General features: G+C 41.4%; 1 protein-coding gene across 25 annotated transcripts in view; it reads left to right on the top strand.

The window, feature by feature from the left end:
* Positions 1–18,206, top strand: part of PTK2 (protein tyrosine kinase 2) — a 210,428-nt gene that overhangs the window by 55,794 nt on the left and 136,428 nt on the right. For 6 of the 25 annotated variants that reach the window (XM_087931769.1, XM_087931771.1, XM_087931768.1 and 3 more), the window contains exon 1: positions 15,362–15,880. The exons of 15 other annotated variants lie outside the window; for them this stretch is intronic. In XM_087931769.1, coding sequence (XP_087787895.1) covers positions 15,778–15,880 — 103 coding nt within the window. In that variant the 5' untranslated portion in view covers positions 15,362–15,777. Of the gene's footprint in view, positions 1–15,231; positions 15,881–18,206 lie in introns of those variants that run through there. 4 more of the 25 variants (XM_026716041.2, XM_026716042.2, XM_087931776.1 and 1 more) reach the window with 3 other exon arrangements.

Below are 18,206 nucleotides of genomic sequence, written 5' to 3'. Positions count from 1 at the left end.
ATTTTCAAAGGCATTTCTAACTTTGATAGGTATATTCTCAATTGGGACAACATAACTACATTGGGATTATGTAGCCGGATTGAAAGCAGTTTCTGCCATTCTAAACCATAACTACTTCTTTTGTATGAAATAACCTCACTTTTGCACTGTTTAATCTGGTAAATATTTGATAAGTATCGCTTAATAGATTCATGAAAATTCAAAATATTTCCAGAAAGTAATTTCAAGGATAATCTAAAATTTAGATTTTACTCAGATTATTTGTCCTTAACCACACAACCTGAAGATCAGGCAGTAACTGCTTGATGCTCTCTTTTAATTCTCCTGGCATGTGTGTCTGGCTTATGCTGAACATTTCTTTTTTTCCCCTGTTGTATGTGGTTAAAAGGGATTTTATCTGTGCTCCTTGGTCATAGAAGGCAGTTGACAATTGGATTAAGTATAGATACCATTTTCTTGTAGTTGCTGTCTGATAATAGTAATCCTGAATGTTTCCCTATGCCTTTGATTTCATAGTTGAACCTTTTTGTAGGAATGATGGAGTGTGTGTCATCGAATGCATTATGTGATTAGGTAGTTTGTTAAAACCATCACATAAGGGAGCTGGCCTACATTTCTCTAATCTCTGTCACAGCTTTGATGTTTTTGCCGCTTACTTTGCTCTTACATTGTAATTGAGGCCATGAATATGCGACTTGACAACTTGAGAGTGCAAATCACTGGGGCTTCTCAAGCCAAGTTGCTCAAATTCTATTCTTCTAGAGGTAAATTTGAAGTATCTCGTCATTGTATAAATGCCTCCCCCCCAATTAGGCCATGTACTCCTCCAGCGAGGGAGAGGAGAGGGTTTTTTAAAAAATTGAATGTACAGCTCAGTTTCAGCACATGAGCTGTATGCTCAAGATAAGAATGGATTCATCCAAGTAATCTCACAGGTGGTTTTATTTCTGTCATCACCATAGAAAACAGATTGTTAAGATGCTGCACCTTTTCATTTCTAAACTTGCTTTCCATAATCATAACAGAATGCTTGAAATGTTATTTCTATGCATGATTCTTTGATGTACATAATTTTAATTTTAATTCTATATCTTGGAAAAAACTCATCAAAAGTGATTTTCCCCACAATGACATATGCCAAATATGAGAAATAGTTTTTGCTGCTATTACAAAGGTTACATGGTGCCATTAGATTTGATTCACTTCCTGTCACAGTTATGAATTTTGCATGGGGAAGTGTTACATAAAGGGTGAATGTGTTAGGAGTTGGGAGATCCCACTATTTCTGTCACAACTGCTTTAGCCACAGGAGTGATACTCCTACTTTGAACTTGACCAGGGGAAAAATATTTACAACAGAGTATTTAACTGCTGTCTTAATTATTATGAGGAAAAGAAATCTTAAGGCTGTACATATTTAAATCTAGACAATATTTTTCTGTGCTTGGAAATAAAGACAGTAAATAAGAGGTAGAAATAAGAGGTAGAAATTGGAAGTAAAAAAGTATTGCTATCACCTCTGAAAGGAAATGAAAATTTTAGGAACTGATTTAATTTTTCTCATCAACGCTGCCATTAGAGTCCAGGAATGGGTTAAACTCCTTCTTCTGACATCATAGAGCTGAGTCTGCCACTATAAAAAACCAGCCTTCAGCTGGCCTGCCCATCTTTTGGCTCAGCTTCTTCTCTGAGAGCTAGTCTCTGGAAGAAGTGCTTTTAAAGCTGAAAGAAGTTCGAAAATCACAGGGGACAGAAAAATTTATAAAATCCAGCTCCCAGGGCTCCGGTAGAGCTCTGTCTCCAGGAAAGCGGGGATGCGCTCGCCTGCAGTGCCGAGGCTTCGGTGCTGCCTTGCAAAGGGCTACGGACCCAGGGAGTGTTCGGTGGAGCCTCCCACGCAGCCCCACCGATCATGCAACTTGTTGTTGCCACCGCCGGCCAAGCCGCTTCACAGCTGACTCTGGAGCTCCGTTCCTGCCGCTTCTCAGCTGTTTCGGCTTAATTTGATCGCTCGGGGCCTGGTAAAAGCCTAAAGAGCAGAGGAAGTGGTGAGGCCGTCCTAATGCCTCTCCACATGGCAGGTGGCTATTTTGGAATAGCCGGGTGGCCATTTTGTTTTGGGGGAAAGTGCTTCCCCCCAGGGCCTCACAGTCTCCTGACTCACCTGGCCTACCCAATAAGCAGCATCTCCTTGGGGGAAGCTCACAGCACCCTTGGTACCTGCTCTGTTAGCAATATGGAGAGGGAAGCTCCCCAGCCTGGCCTCAAAGGATTGGAAGACACCCAAGACGCCCAAGCCCCTTTGAGGAAGAAAAGAAGGCAAAGAGGCCATTCTGCCAACAGAGAGGCTGCTGCAAAAAGCAGAGCCAAGGCCCTAGCTCCCAGAAATACTTCAAAACTGGAGCTTAGGGCTGAGAAGAGAAGACATGCTGCGTTAGAAAAGCTGTTTGCAAAGACTTTGGCACAGATGCAGGCACAGATCCATCAGGTTTCTCAATCTGGGGGAGGGGGACATGTTAGCCCTGAGGTTTCTTCTGGGGGGGGGGGGAGAATCTGCTCCCAGTTACCTGTTAACTTGGTCCCCAGAGAGTGTGGATGAAGAACAGTTACCCCAGGATTTAAGCAGATCAGGTCCTTTCTCTAAACAGGCTGCCTGGAGTCCTGGCCCTTCCTTCCTCATAGGTCAAGGGGGTTCAAGTGAAGCATAGGCCTAGGCCTGAAGCAACCTACATCCCCACGGCTGTTGGCCTACGTCCTGAGGAGAATAGGCCTGATGACATTAGGGAAATGGTCTCTGTGGCCATAAGACGGGCTTAACTAAAGGATTTAAACAATTCCTTCATCCTCAAGGACAGGCCTGTCCTTGTTCCAGGGTCTGCCCCAAGGGGTCTCTCACTCTAAAAAGTGCATTCCCAGACAACAGTTCAGTTTCCGGGCTTCCAAATCAGATTGGGATGAGGAGGAAGAGGAGTACTATTCCAATGCCTCTGACCCTAGTCACTCTAGTCATTCAGAGGAAGAGGAAAGGGAAATCAAAGATCCCAATTTGTCTGAGGAAGAGGAATTCAAAGCTGATTAGCCTCACTCAGCAGGGGTTTTTAGGCCTGCCTTATTCAACCACTATTACACAAGGCTTTGGTCACTGCTCAGCTAAGCCCTGAGGAAGTGGCCCCAGAACCACAGGCGTCTACTCTGATTCCTAATTCTCCAAGCCAGTGCTGCATACAGAAGTTCTCCTCTCCCCACTGATTTTCCTTGATTTAGTGAAGGAACAGTGTACCTCCCCAGGGGCGGGGCCTCGCCTGTCAGCTCACGATAGACAATTTTATAATGTGGGCCCGTCCTTGGCCAATGCCCTGCTAGTGCCTTTGGTAGATGCTCTGGTGGTGGCCTCGTTTTCTTCCTTCGGCATCCCCACTGAACCGGAGGATGTGCTCAAGGCAGAGGACAAACGATCTGAGCAAATCCTTAAGTGCACACAACAGGCAATGGCTTGGGCGATTAGAGCATCTATGCAGCCTTGTTTTTTTATGAGATCTTCACTGCGCTGGCTTCATCAGCTTTAGGAGAGGTTCATAGCTACCAAATTCAGGGCACACCAAGACCTCAATAAAATAATCACGGCGGCGGAGTTTATGGCGGATGCCACTCTGAACTCGGCCAAGTTTGCTTCCAGGGCTATGGTTTCTTTGTTGACAGCCAGACGACTGCTTTGGCTGTGCAACTGGCACTCTGACTCCCGCCGTAAATGGAAATTGGTGTCGGCTCCATGCACTGGCGATAAGCTGTTTGGTGACATCCTTGAACCATACTTAATAGAGACCAAGGATAAGATGCGACTTGGAGGGTCTTCTGCTCCTGGTGCATTCCTTTGGCCCGAGACCCTTCTTCTGCTTTTGTGGCGGAGGTGTTAATGTTCCTACAAGATGGCCTAGATCAGGGCTTGCCCCTAACACGCTTCGCCGCCAGGTAGCAGCTCTCTCCTCTGTTCTATCCTGGGATGGATATGCTTCCTTATCCCACCACCCTTCGTTGTGCAGGCTCCTAAGGGGGGCAGCTAACCTTCGGCCTCCTGTTGTATGTAGTTTCCCACTTGGGACTTACCAAAAGTTTTACAGGCTCTCATGGGGTCCCCATTTGAGCCCCTCAGATGTGTATCTCTACAAATGTTGTCCCTTAAGGTAGTGTTTTTAGTGGCCGTTACCTCAGCCAGGAGAGTGTCTGAATTAGGGGCACTTTCAATCTGACAGGACCTGTGTCTTTTCCATCTGAACAGGGTAGTTCTTAGGTTAGACCCTACGTTTGTCCCTAAGATAAACACTTGGTTTCACCAGGCTCAAGACATTGTGTTACTAGGCTTCTGCCCCAGGCCACAACACGAATTAGAACACAAGTGGTATATGCTGGATTTGAGGCGGGCCATCCGAATTTAAGCAAATGGACGGCGGCCTTTCAAAAATCTGAAGCCATGTTTGTGTTGTTTCATCCCTCTACCCTGGGGAACAAGGTGACTTCATTGACAGTTGGTAGGTGGATTAGAGCTTGTATATCCAAGGCGTACCAAACTTTGTCTATGCCAGTCCCCAGACATGTCATGGCCCACTCCACTAGGAGTGCGGCTACATCTGCTGCATGGTCTACTCAAGCGTTGCCGGAGGAGATCTGCAGAGTGACTAGGTGGGCTTCACCTTTGCCATTTATACAGCATTATTGCCTGGACTCATTTGCTTCAGCCCAGGCATCGTTTGGACGGAGGGTACTTCAGCAAGTGGTTCCTCAGTTGGAGTGACTGGCCCAGATGTTGGTCTTCCCATGGACATGCAGGCTTTGGTATGTCCCATTCCTGGACTCTCGTGGCAGCGTTGATGAGAATGGACATTGGAATAATTACCTGAGAACGCCCTTTCTATCTACGCTGCAAGAGAGTCCAGCCCCACCCTATACATCTGGTTATGTAGGTTGGGGAGGGATGAAATTGATTTCTTGTTTATCTTCCAGAGACACGTTAACGTCTGTCAAGTATCTTTGCCTAAAAGATGGGCGGGCCAGCCAAGGGCTGGTTTTTTTATAGTCGCAGACTCAGCTCTATGACATCAGAAGGAGGAACTTAACCCATTGCTGGACTCTCTCGCAGCATAGATAGAAAGGGCGTTCTCAGGTAATTATACCAACGCCCATTCTTTTCCATAACTCTAAAAGATAGATTTGAGAACATATTATGGGTGCTGTCCAAAACAGCTGTTTATCCATGGGAAAATGTAATTGTGCCCTGAGTATTGACTTATAAGGTAATTCGAAAGCATGCAAATGCAAGTAGATAAATAGGTACCACTTCAGTGGGACGGTAACAGTGTTCCATGCACCTTGACATATAGTCATGCTGGCCACATGACCATGGAAGCATCTTCAGACACCGCTGGCGCCCTCAGCTAAGAAACGGTGATGCATACCATCCTCTAGAGTCAGACACGACTGGACAGGGGAAACTGTACCTTTATCTTTATACAGATGTGGTGGAAGGAAATTGGTTTTATAAGGATAAAAAGATATAGAGAGGCATAGCAAATGGCAGTCAAGTAACTAGATTTTATTTTATTTCCTTTTTCTTCTCTAAGCTCATAGCTTTAATTCCCTTTCCTTACTATTACTTCCTTTGTTTCTGCATTCTGCATAACAATATTTATCACAGGGGTCTTCAAACTTGACAGCTTTAAGACTTGTGGACTTCAGCTCCCAGAATTCCTCCTCCAGTCATGTTAGCTCAGGAATTCTGGGAGTTGAAGTCCACAAGTCTTAAATTTGCCAAGTTTGAAGACCCTTGATTTGTTACAAAAGGGAATACAGGTAGTCCTCGTTGAACGACCATTTGTTCAGGATCCTTTGGAAGTTACAAGAGTGCTGAAAGAGGGGTCCTTGGATAGGTACTTTTAGTTATGGCTGAAGCGGAATCCCTTCAATCACATGTTTGCAGTTTGGGTGCTTGGCGGTCATTTTTCAGTTTCGATGTTGCAGTGCCCCATGGTCACATGATCAGCATAATTTCACTGCTGGCTTCCAACAAACAAATCTGTGGAGAAGCTAGCAAAAGGTTGCTGATGGTAATCACATGACCATGAGTCATTGCAACTGCATGGGATTCCTCTAGCAATGGCAATTGGGACAGCTGCGAATATTGTTTATACGTCGGTGTGGTCATGGGGTGTTATCCTTTACATTGCTTAATGACATAGTTTCTGGTCCCAGTTACCACCATTAAGTGAGGACTAGCTGTGATATGATAGGTGTGCATTAATGTTTGCTTAGTGACTTAGTTTCTGGTCCCAGTTACCACCATTAAGTGAGGACTAGCTGTGAAAGGTGTGTATGCGTAAAGATGATGCTGTAAGTGAGTGATTTTTCTACAGCTACATTTCCATTTTTAATGAAGACTTTTATATATAAAATATAGGTTGATCAGGTGCAGTCACAAGTCAGATATCTGCAGGTATATTGAAAACACCAGGCTTCAGTATAGGAACTTATTTTATTGCTTCCAAGGCTGCTCTTTCATCCGTTTTGTTTCTCAAGTTGTGGAGAGTTTGTGATTGCTAAAAACTGAAAACCTCGGGTGTTTGCATAAACAGCTCTATGCTAGATTCAATGGACAGACTTTTAGTTGTTTCCTTTTTATTGAGAGATTAATTAATTAATGAGAGGTCGGATTTTTGTATCTCACCAAATGGCTGAGAGGAATCGAAGCATGGTATATCTACAGTTAGATGCATGTTTGAAAAGGCTGCTTTATTAAGACCAGGAATCTCTTAAGTGCTCCTTTTGGTCCAGCCAATATTAATTATTCACACAAAACAGATTCTTAATCATTACCACAAAACCAAAGCATTTTTTTGGAACAGTCAAATACCAGCCTCAATATTTTATCTGTTGCTTTTTCAATTTAAAGAAATATCCTTTATTTAAAGAAAAGCAGACACTTCAATTCTGTTGTACTTCAGTTTTTGATGTATCACAAACATCATGTATGCAGGAGTTTTTATTGGAACATTCAGTTTGGTTGAAGTGATACAACAAATGGATCTCAAAATTGTTTTATTCACAGATTGTGAAGGTGGTTTCATTCATTAATACATTTTAATGTTATATTAACTTTCCAGCAAGTTCTGTATTAAAGCTTAATTTATGAAGACTTAAATGTAAACAGCCTCCCTTCCCTCTAGCTATTTTCTTGCATTCTTTGGTAAGGAGAGCAAGATGGGAGAATATATGAGCTACTGTAAGGATGACAATGCGCTGCTCTCTTTTCCTTTTGAAGGGCTTTGAAACTCCTCAGAAGGAACTTGACATGAAATAATCTCATTCACTCCTCTTAATTCTGGGTACCAGAGACTAATAAACCAGAACGGATGTCATCCATCTGTGGCACATCTGTCTTCTGTTTTATGCCAAATGTGTAAATTATAATTCCATGGTAGTCTGCGATTGAGTAAAGTTAAATGCTGTAATAATAACTATTACAGTATAATGTTTTCAGTAGGAAGACATGGAAATTTACGATTCATCACATAGAAAACTCTGTCCTGTCTGCTTTATTCACAGACGGATTAGAGGAAACTGTTGATTTTATTCATTTTTTTTAAAAAAAGTCAAATATATTTGGCTTTACTGTGGCATGAAAGAATAGAATTTCACTGGAACTTGATACGGGTACTAAATCCATTAAAAATAATTCACAACATTTTAAGGTAGAACAGTAAAAAAAATATTGTAAGCAAATCAAAGACTAACACTTCGAATGAGTTGAAGTGATAGGAAATAATGAAAATAATATTGTCAAACAAATTCAAGTAATATGTAGATCAGCATAATACTACAGAAGTTCAGTACAATTTTGTTTTTCTAAAATGGAAATGTCTTTAAATGAAGTTGTAAAAACCCCTTCCTTCCTTCCTTCCTTCCTTCCTTCCTTCCTTCCTTCCTTCCTTCCTTCCTTCCTTCCTTCCTTCCTTCCTTTCATCTCAGCTACAAAGCTACCAGCTGTTTTTAAAGGATGCCGTATGATTTAATTAGTACTTGATTGATTGGTCAGTTGGATTCCAGGCTGCCCAACTATGAAAAGACTGGAATATTTAATTTAAAAAATCTTTATAATTTTCTTTACAGAAGTAAATTAGATATTATCTTACTAATATCTAGAAATAAGAACAACAAAGGGAAACTCAGTCAAAGGGAAAAGAAGTTCAGCCCAACTGTAAGGAATGTAATCAATTGAAATATTGTTAAAATCAAAGAGCAGTAAGAAATTTAAATTTTAAAAAATCAGAAGAAAAAAACTAGAGAGATATTTGGAACAGGAGGACAGAAAAGGATTTGAAAGAAAGCTTTTTTGAGTATGCAGAATATTTTAATATTGGTTCTATTTTTTATAGTATAAATCTTAGAAAGATTTTGAAATACTCTTAAGACTAGAAGATAGCAAATGGAAGCAAATTCTTATGGATAGGTTTTAGTCTTCCTACTAATACCATACTGGGCTTCATACTTCTGCTGTTTCATTTGAATTTAATATGGCCACAAAATGTATTAAGCTTCCCAGATATAAAATTGAAAAATAGGACATCGGATTAAACTGAACTTGTAGATTCATAAACCTCTTTATGTTACTATTAGCTATTATGCTAGTGGTTATTTGAAGTACTTTGAACATAGAAATTGCAGGAAAAATTAGCATCTAATTTCTACAATAACATGAGTGACATTATAGTATCTGTTTCTAATAATGTTTATCCTGCTGGTTTTTAAAATTACTCTAAGAAGTTTAAATGGAAGCTGGTTCATGAATAGGAATGAATGAAATAGTAAAATCACACTTTACTTTGCCAAAAAGCCTGCCATGTAGAAAGTATTTCAGCAGAAAGTATTAACAGTTTTTTAAAGCACGGGAAAGAAACTTCCAGTTACATAAAATACTATCCAGCTGATAGTTTTGCTACATCTGTGTAAAAATTCTTTTGGCAACAATAATCTTTTGATAGCAGATAAGATGTTAAACAAGATGGTATCCATATGTGGTTGTTCTGAATTGCCCCTCTTTCTGATGCTGCTTGTGTTGGCTAATGGATTCGGAGCAAACATGCTTGGGGAATAAATGTTTGAAAGATACATGTTCCCACATAACTTGGTTCTGGCCGATGAGAGATAGATAGCCATCATTTTCTTGTGTATGCCCTCTGTGTCTTACTGGTAGCAGTTTAGAGTTAAGCAGTTGGTAAATAAATAAGTAAATAGAGAAGGTTGAGAAATAGCACCCTATTGAGATGCTAGATGAACTGCAACATGTATGATTAAACCAGAGAATGGTCTTTGTGGCAAATGAGTGTAGAATTTGGAGGTTAAAAAGCAATATTTTTTATTGTTGTTTAAAACCTGCCAGTTACAATGGATTAAATTTGTACTAAAGCGACTGATGAAACTGGTATGATATAACATGCTTGAACTGAATTTGTAACTTCCAATACCAAATTGTGATTTTCTCTTTCAGCTTTAGTAGTACTGATTTATTTAGCTTGGCACACTTAATCACAGATAGGACAAATTTAGCAATAAACCTGCATTGGATTCATGGATTCAATAAACATCCGTTGCTCCATAAAGAAAAACAAAAGAAAAAGAAAAACAAAAGCCAAATTGCTAAGTGTCTTATAATAAATATTAAAACTAAGCATATGAGGGTTTTTCCTGCAAGTTAATAAACTAATGTTGGTATAAGTAATAATACATCTTCTATATCTCAGAAACCAATACTTTTCCAATATTTAATTTACAACTGACATCTTTTTCCTCTGCATTGTTAGCCAGTTTCACACAGCAGCTGGGGAAGAAAATTCCACTGGGAGACCATGATATTTATGTTTATTATACCATAAACACTGGGCTTCTGCCAAGATGCACCTGCTGTAGCTCTTAATTGTGTTGAATGCGAAACAAATAAAAATGTCTATGTCCCATTTTTAATATTCATTGTTAAATATATATATATATTAAAAGTTCTGTTGCCTTCAGGGGAAACTTCCTCTCCTTTTCTACCTCTTAACAATTTTTCTGGAGCCACCTCAGTGTTCCATTGCAGCCCTCGTTTTTCAAGTTCTGATTTTTTATTTTTTATTTTGCTATAAGTAGCTGGTTGCTGCACCATCTGTTAATGATTCTGCTTGGTGAAGATACTTCACCTCAGGGGCTGGTTGCTGAGAAGAATTTGGAATCCAGAAAGGTTTAGAAAAGTAATTGGTTGTCTACCTCAATTCAGCTGGGTATAGTCAGTAATTCTGAGGTAACAGCTGTTCCCCTGTGCATATATGAGGCATTCAGGAAGATTCCTTTCAGAAGCTGATGGGATTTTAAAAAGCCCGAAATAAAAGATAATAGGAATTTCACGATCTAACACCGCTAATAAATAGAAGTGGGATGATATCGCATTGCTTTGCTTAATTCAAATGTGTATTGTACACAGGGCATGATTTAATTTTTGCAATTATTCAGACCTTTCCTGATTGGACTGTCAGAAGTTCGGTTACAGATATAACCAGAATTAGATGTAAAAACGTTTGGAATTGGAAGTATATTTTTAAGTGAGATTACGGCACAATTCAGATTCCTCCAGATGTGTTGGATTGAAGATGTTGGGAAATACTGTGTTGGACATCTGGAGGGCTGATGTTGTTTACCTAGTTTGGATAATGAAACATCTGAGTGAAATGTAATGAAAACGACGAAGCTCAGAAAGCACCGAGGAGCCCTAAAATCCTCATTGACTTTGCTTGTAAGAAGCTGGCTGGCGATCACCTGGCCCTGGGATGGTGCAACCATCCTAAATAGATGCCAGTTGCCAAGCACATGAAATTTGACCATGTGACCACGAGGATGGTGTGGCGGTTGTAAGTGCGAGGACCAGTTGTCAGTTGCTTTTTTCAGTGCTGTTGAAAAATCACTAAATGGATCATTGCAAGTTAAGGGCTGCCTACTCCTTTTGTAGAACCAAGTAACAAATTGCAATGGAAATGTGAGGATGCGATGCAAGAAATGGAGGGATTCAGCCACCAGATACGTTAGTTGAAACTGCAGAGAAATACTTCGGAAGGGGGAAAGAGGAAAGGGGAGGGAAGATGGCGGCATTGATCAGAGGATAGTTGCACAAAGGTTCCAAGACAAGATAGTTAAACAGTTACAGAACGGAGTTGGAAGGGATTTTGGAGGTCTTCTAATCCAACCCCCTGCTCAAGCAGAAGACCCTATGACATTTCAGGCATGTTTTAATTGTTAAAAGCATGAAGGTTCTGAGTATTACTAGATCCGTGTGTATCACTTCAACCCCAAGCAGACTTGGGAATCTATAGGTATCTTTTGTGATGGTCATGCAGAGGTGTTAGATCAGGACTCGAGTTCTGGCTCTTTTGTATATAGATGGTGTTATTTGTGATACCCTCTCCCAGCCTATTCTGTCCTCTCTTTTGGATGCCTCTCCTATCATGCTGATCATGGTTCCTCTTGGGCAGAGATAAGGCACCATTCCCCCATGTTCTGGTACATCATCTTCATTAGATAAATGTTGGATTGTGACCGCCTTTTGAAGATAGTTCTAAGACATCGTGACTATCAGGAAGCAGGTGAAGAAATAACGTATTCTCCTGCTTTCCATATAACACTGTTAACTCCTATTCAAAATCAAATACTCATTGGACCCTGTTTATCGCCTCTGGTCCACTTCCACCTTCCATGTATTTCAAGGAGGCATCGTTGGCAAAATTTTCATTATTTTCAACCACAGAAATGCAGTGAGATTTCTACCGAGAGCTTATTCCCTGCCAGTTACTGCCATTGAAGGCTGTGAATAAATGTCATTGAATTATACTCATGTTAATAAGATGAGATGTAATAAATAAATGGGGATTCACTCTCTTACGTTACCAAGTCTTTAGAGCTTTTTTGTTTTTATGCCTGACACTGGTGGCCAGCTTACACTTTGAATGTTCATGGGTGATTTAACTGCAAAGAATGATTTTAGATCATAGATATAGGGGAAAAATGGATTATTTCCTCAAACTGTTGTGGAGTTTGATTACCTTGAATATGTTCAGGGGTCTCATTTGTCTCATTAGGTCTCAGCAGACACCTTTCTTGTGGCTCACAAGCTTATTGTCCCACACGGCTTCTCAGTTTTTTTTTAAAAAAAAGGACGTTGAAATATCACCCCGCTGCATTATCTTAATTTCAGGAAAACCTTTGTATTCCAGATGGCCCCGTAAACTTTCTTGGGAAATAAATATAGAGGGTGACTGTGTTTTAGGGCAGTGGCCCCCAACCTTTTGGGTACCAAGGACCGGTTCCTTGGAGAGAGGCTTTTCTGCAGACCAGAAGGGGCATGGTTGTGCATGCCACGGATGGGGCTTCGCTTGTTTGCGGTGGGTTGGTTTCTGGCATGCTGTGGTCTGGTGCCAGTTCGTGAATGGGGGGTTGGGGACCCTTGCTTTAGGGCAGGGGTCTCCAATCTTGGCAACTTTAAGACTTGTGGACTTCAACTCCCAGAGTTCCTCAGCCAGCTGGCTGAGGAACTCTGGGAGTTGAAGTCCACAAGTCTTAAAGTTGCTAAGGTTGGAGACCGCTGCTCGAGGGCTTCATTTGGAAGTGTGTGGAAACTGAACAAAGGTAAGTGAACAAGGGTATTGTGAATCATGTCACCATCATTCTGGCAAATTAATGTTTTATAGCTGGCCTCCCATTGCTTGCTTCTCTTCCTTCCTTCCTTCCTTCCTTCCTTCCTTCCTTCCTTCCTTCCTTCCTTCCTTCCTTCCTTCCTTCCTTCCTTCCTTCCTTCCTTCCTTCCTTCCTCCTTCCCTCCCTCCCTCCATCTCACAACGGTGATTCTGGGTGGCTAACAAGGCATAAAAACAACATTAGCAAAAGCCAATACAGTGAACTGCTCTCCCCTCCCCTACTATGGAAGTCATTTTGTGAGAATGCCCGTGACAGTACTTTTAAAATTCTGTATGAGACCATCAGCCCTGCAAGGTGGGGAAGTCTGTGGCTGCATCTGTTAGGAGGAGGTCTGAACTACCATCTTCATTGGCCGTTGCCCACAATCTTCAGTATTAAAAACTTGGCATGGTATTTCTGGAAGCTCAGTGCGAGTGTAATTATTTGATAGAAATAAACACTGTTTCCAGAGAGAAGGAAAGAAGGTAATGTTAGTCTAATTGAAACACAAAATAAAAATAGCTTTGATTCTGAAACACGTAGGGAACTTATCCTTTTTCCGGTACTGGGGAATTAATATCACGGAAGCGTTGCAAGAGTCTCAGCTTGCCAACTGTAAGTGATCTCAAGATTTGTCCTGCAGCTGATTTTTGTTACTTCTTCCATGCGTTGATCTTTGTCGTCTTACAAAGTTAATTCATATTAAGTGACAGGACTGTGTGGTACTTCCGGTTTGAAAGAAAAAGGTGCTTTGGAGTCAGCCCATGTGGCACTATCCATGACTCTTTAAAGCATCGGTGTTGTTTCCTTGTGCACGATCAGTGTGAACCTGGGAGAAGAGACTTTTGACTTAAGGATTGTTCAGCGGGACTTACATCTGGAGCCATATTCTCCCCAAAGCCATTTGATTCCCTTGAATCCAAAGAACTACATAACCCTGACGTTCCCATAGTAGAGTACTTTGTGACTGCATCTTGGAGCAAATTCCCCCCTTCCATATAGCTTCAATCCTTAAAAGATCCTTCCAAACCAAGCTCTTCCCACAGGAATCAGGGTTAGGATGTGTGAATCTGCCATTAAGTCTGTTTGCTTATTGTGGTTCCTTCTTCTCCCAACCCTGCATGGCCATTTCGATTCCTATAACTGATTGGGTTTGTTGGTAATCCTTCTAATCCATTTCAAGTTTCAGATATGGTTTTGCAGTAGGCAGCCTTAGAATTCGAAACTCTTAAATGCTTGACATCTTATTTAAGCTGAGGCTGGTTGGTGCCAGTCCTAAGCAGGTGCTAAGCAGGTTGCCACTGAGGACCATCTGTGTCGCAAGACGAATTGTCTTGCATATGGTTGCTTATATTTTGACTTTCACTCAACTGAAAGATAGTAGCAGCCATTGAATGCCTACTGGATAAATATAGAGGAAAAAATGAATGTATACATAGATGTCAGATAGAAGCTGTTACTGGTTGTCTCTGGTTTGAAACCACATTGTTGATTGAAGCTAAATAAATGACCGTTAATTAGATGAAACAATCAGTTGTGCATCACCACAACTTACCTGGAAAGCACTGTCAACCCGTTTCGAGCAAGAAACAGAATGGTTAACTGTTATATGTCTATAACAGATATAATGTGGAGAAAATGCCTAGAAAAGAAAGCTGTTTGAATCCCTCCATTATTAGAATACTTTTTAATAAGAATAAACCAAATATTTTGGTAATCAGATTCCGATTTGTGTATACATAGATAACTTATCATTCGTATTCTGCAATCCTACGCTTGTCCTAAAGGAAATGAAATATATCTTAATCTGTATTCTACGTGCAGGTAATTCGCATGTTTTGACCTTTACTAGCTTTAATAGGTTTTTAAACAGTAGTTACACTCAAAGAAAAGAAAAGATGGGATATTTTAAAAAAAATTCTGTTATCCCATTTTCCATGCATTTACTTAGTGCATATATTTTGTTGAATAAAGAAAAACACTGCTTATGTTTCTGTAAATCTAAAAGTATTTTGAAATAACTATATAGTCTAGTCTAATGCAAGAGAGGCCAACCTCAGCAGCTTTAAGACCTCTAGATTTCAACTCCCAGAATTCCTGGGAGAGGATGGCTGCCTGGGGAATTCTGGGAGTTGAAGTCCACAGATCTTAAAGTTGCCAAGGTTGGACATCCCTGCTCTAAGTGCTTAGAAAGGAATGCAGTTTGCAATCGTTTTTAAACGAACTCCAATTGGAGAGTTAAGCCTTCCCATGTTTATTGCAGACTTCTCTCCACATTCCTATCAGCGAATCTTTTTTTCCCTTTTTTTTTTTCTTGCCAGTCTTTTTCTTTTTCTTCTCTTCTTTCTTGCAAGTTGCCCGTCGTCTGGTAAGTCGGTCAGGAGCCAGAGGCACTGATTTAAAAGTGAGTGGTTCCGGGGGCAGTTTCTGCAGCTCCAGGAAACCCGGGTCAGTTTTAGAATCTGCTGTCAGTTTTGTAAACAGGAGGCAGCTGAGTGAATTGAACAGAAGGGTGAGATTAGCATATTAATAAGGCTGTTGCTAATCGCCTCCCCTCCCCCTTTCCTCCTCCCTCCAGTTCCCCCCCCACCCACCTCCCCCCCCTGCTCTCCAGTGAATCTAGGAATAGAGACACCGGCAGTCACATTGCGGCTGGTTGGTCGCCTTCCTTTTGCTTGCTTGTCTAGGGAGAAAGGTGGCCTCCCTTTGAAACAGTCGGTCGAGGCAGGAGAAGACTCTTGAAACGGAAAGACTATAATCCTCCTTGCTGCCGGATCGCCGAGGAAGGGCTTGGCTGCTGGCGAGGAGGGCGGGTGTGTGTGTGTTCTTTTTCAGTTTTGAGTTACACCTTTGCACCAAAGTGAAGAAAAGAGACTAGCCGGGATTCCTCCTGCTGCTGCTGCTGTTGTCGCCGAATCCATTCAAGTGGCAGACTTCCCAGCCCTCCCCCAGGAGTCAATACTACTGGAGAGAGCTGAATTGGATCATTGTAACGCCGCCGGAGCCTGGCACGACCCCTGCACAATTGTGTGTATGTGGCTGTTGGATTTGTCAGGGCAGCAGGCCCAGAAACAAGCAGGTGTTACGTATATGGAGAGGAGCGGCTGTAGTCCATTTCCAATATGCTGGGCTAAAGGTACCCGAACGTCAAGGTTTTGTACATGTTTTCTGATTCTGCCTTAATTTCCCCATCGTTTTGGTGCATGCGTGATCCGAAGTTGGTGCTCTTGAGAGGAGGATGGGCATGAAATTTGCAAACAAAGGGGCTATACTCTGACCGTGCCATTTTTTTTCCCCTACTCACCTCATGATTAGAAACATTTGTTTGTCTTCGGCATAGAGAGCCAATGAATGGGAATTATTGTTCGCTTCATGTCTTCATTAAGAAAACCCTGATTCACCTAATGGATTTTCCATATATTTCAATATCCTTTAATAAAGACTTTTAAAATTATATTTGGGGGCAGGATACGTAAACTACTTGACTTGAAAGTTGGTGAGTGGGTTATAATTGGCGCAGAACGAATGCATGGCTCTGTCTGAAGAGGAATAAACCTTAGACTTGCTTTTTATTGTGGACAGGGTGATCGAATCCGACCTGAAGCTGAAGTTGTACAAAAACTTGGCTGCATGCTGTTGCCCAGATATTTCTTCCTGAACTTAAGATAACTAAATGCTATGTTCTATAAAAGTACATTCATGTCATTGTTAATAGCGAAGTGTCGTTCTCTTGTTTCTTTTCAGATAAATCTAAGGCAAAAATGATGGTAGTGTTAATTTTAGGCCGAAATGTAGTGGAAAGACTTCTCCAGGATGACGATCAGGTGAAGTAGGGACAGTTTGTAGTCTTTTCCCCCCCGGGCAGTTGTCCAAGCATTATGTTTTTTCCATGCCAACAGACAGTAAGAATATGGCAGTGCTTAGTTTGTAACATAATTGGAGGTTAAAGATGAGGAAGCCAACTGAGGACCTATTTAATCCCCCAGGGTGTAATTATTCATCAAGTGTGCCACAATGTGGTGGTGTACAAAATTTAACATATTCCAATTTTAGGTCCTGGCAGGACATTTTACAGTGAGTATATCTTTCCCTCTCACTTTCTGCAGAAGCAGAGCTATAGAAAAGCTGTGATATCGCTGCCTCTTGGAAGAGAGAGCCCCTTCTTAGTTCCAGCCCTGTCTTACTTCAGAGACCAGTCAGTGCCCATCAAGGCTTCTCAAGGGCTCCCTCAACCTTAAGAGATCTCCACCTTTCCTTTTCTCTTCTGAAAGTGAGAAAGGAGATGACTCCTCCTGAAGGAAGCTACATTAGAACTTTTCCTTGCCTTATCTTCGGAGCAAGATAGACACAGTGGAGTATCCGGTCTCTGCTACAGGAGTTAGGATTTTGGCTCTAAGTTCACCAGCATCATTCCTGGGCAGGCATCTTGGATAGCAGTCTGAGGGACATAACAGTCTGTGATCTGTCAGAGTTGTTTCATTTTTATCCTCTGCTTCCTCTAGGGAACTAGATCCTTGCTCATCCTCTACTACTGTTTTCATAACTCTTCCTCAAAGTAGTTTAAGGTGAGAGATAATTATTTATCCAAGGTGACTTGATGACCTAGTTCTCTCTGCTTCAAATCACTACACCACACTTTTTCCTCAGTATCATATCATGCATTTACTGCATAGTATAAGCTCGCTCTCTTTCTGTGCTGGAGGAATTAGCATCTTCAGATAATCTGTTAATGCATTTTTTTCCCCTGGATGTTTGCTGTTCTTTAGAATTATCCTAATATGTACTGAGATCATGCAGCAATCTAAAATGATGCACAGCCTAAATATGTACGTACTCTCAACCTTGGTAAAATGAGACAGATTGTTACAGGTTATGTTCAAGGAGAGCAGGCAGTTAGGTGTGCTCCAAGCTCAGTGCATGTCACCTCTCTGTCCCGTGAGCTGCATTGATTGCCAGTATGCTTCTGGGTTCATTTAAGGTGCTGATTCTAACCTATAAAGCCTTTCATGACATGGAATTAGATAATTTGATAGACTGTCTCTCCCCACTTATATCTACCTGTCCCCAGGTAGATCTGGCAGAAAAGGCATGCTCTCCTGGTCTCATTTTGCGGGGAAGGCCCAGCAAACTCGCCCTTTTTCATGGTTTTTGCTATTCAGAATATCATTCCCCCCCCCCCCAGGGAATAGATTATCCTCAACCCTGACACCATTTTGTAAGGTCACTGGGCCTGGGGATCAGGAGGCATGGAGAGTTTGCTTTTACCGTGGTTGCAGTTTATGTTTGTTGTTGTTTCTTGCTTTTTAAACGCTGTTCTTAATCATTGTCCCCAAAGTGCTTTTTCAAAAGGCAACTGGACTTTGCTTTTCCTTGAAGATGTTTCGCTTCTCATCCAAGAAGCTTCTTCAGTTCTGACTGAATTGTGGAGGATGGGGGGGATTTATATTCTTTACAGTCATCCA

Source organism: Pseudonaja textilis, chromosome 3 (genome assembly GCF_049901715.1).
Source record: "Pseudonaja textilis isolate UNSWEBS1 chromosome 3, rPseTex1.2, whole genome shotgun sequence".
NCBI lineage: Eukaryota > Metazoa > Chordata > Lepidosauria > Squamata > Elapidae > Pseudonaja > Pseudonaja textilis.
Note: the sequence above shows the minus strand (reverse complement) of the source record. Positions and strands in the feature narration are given on the sequence as shown.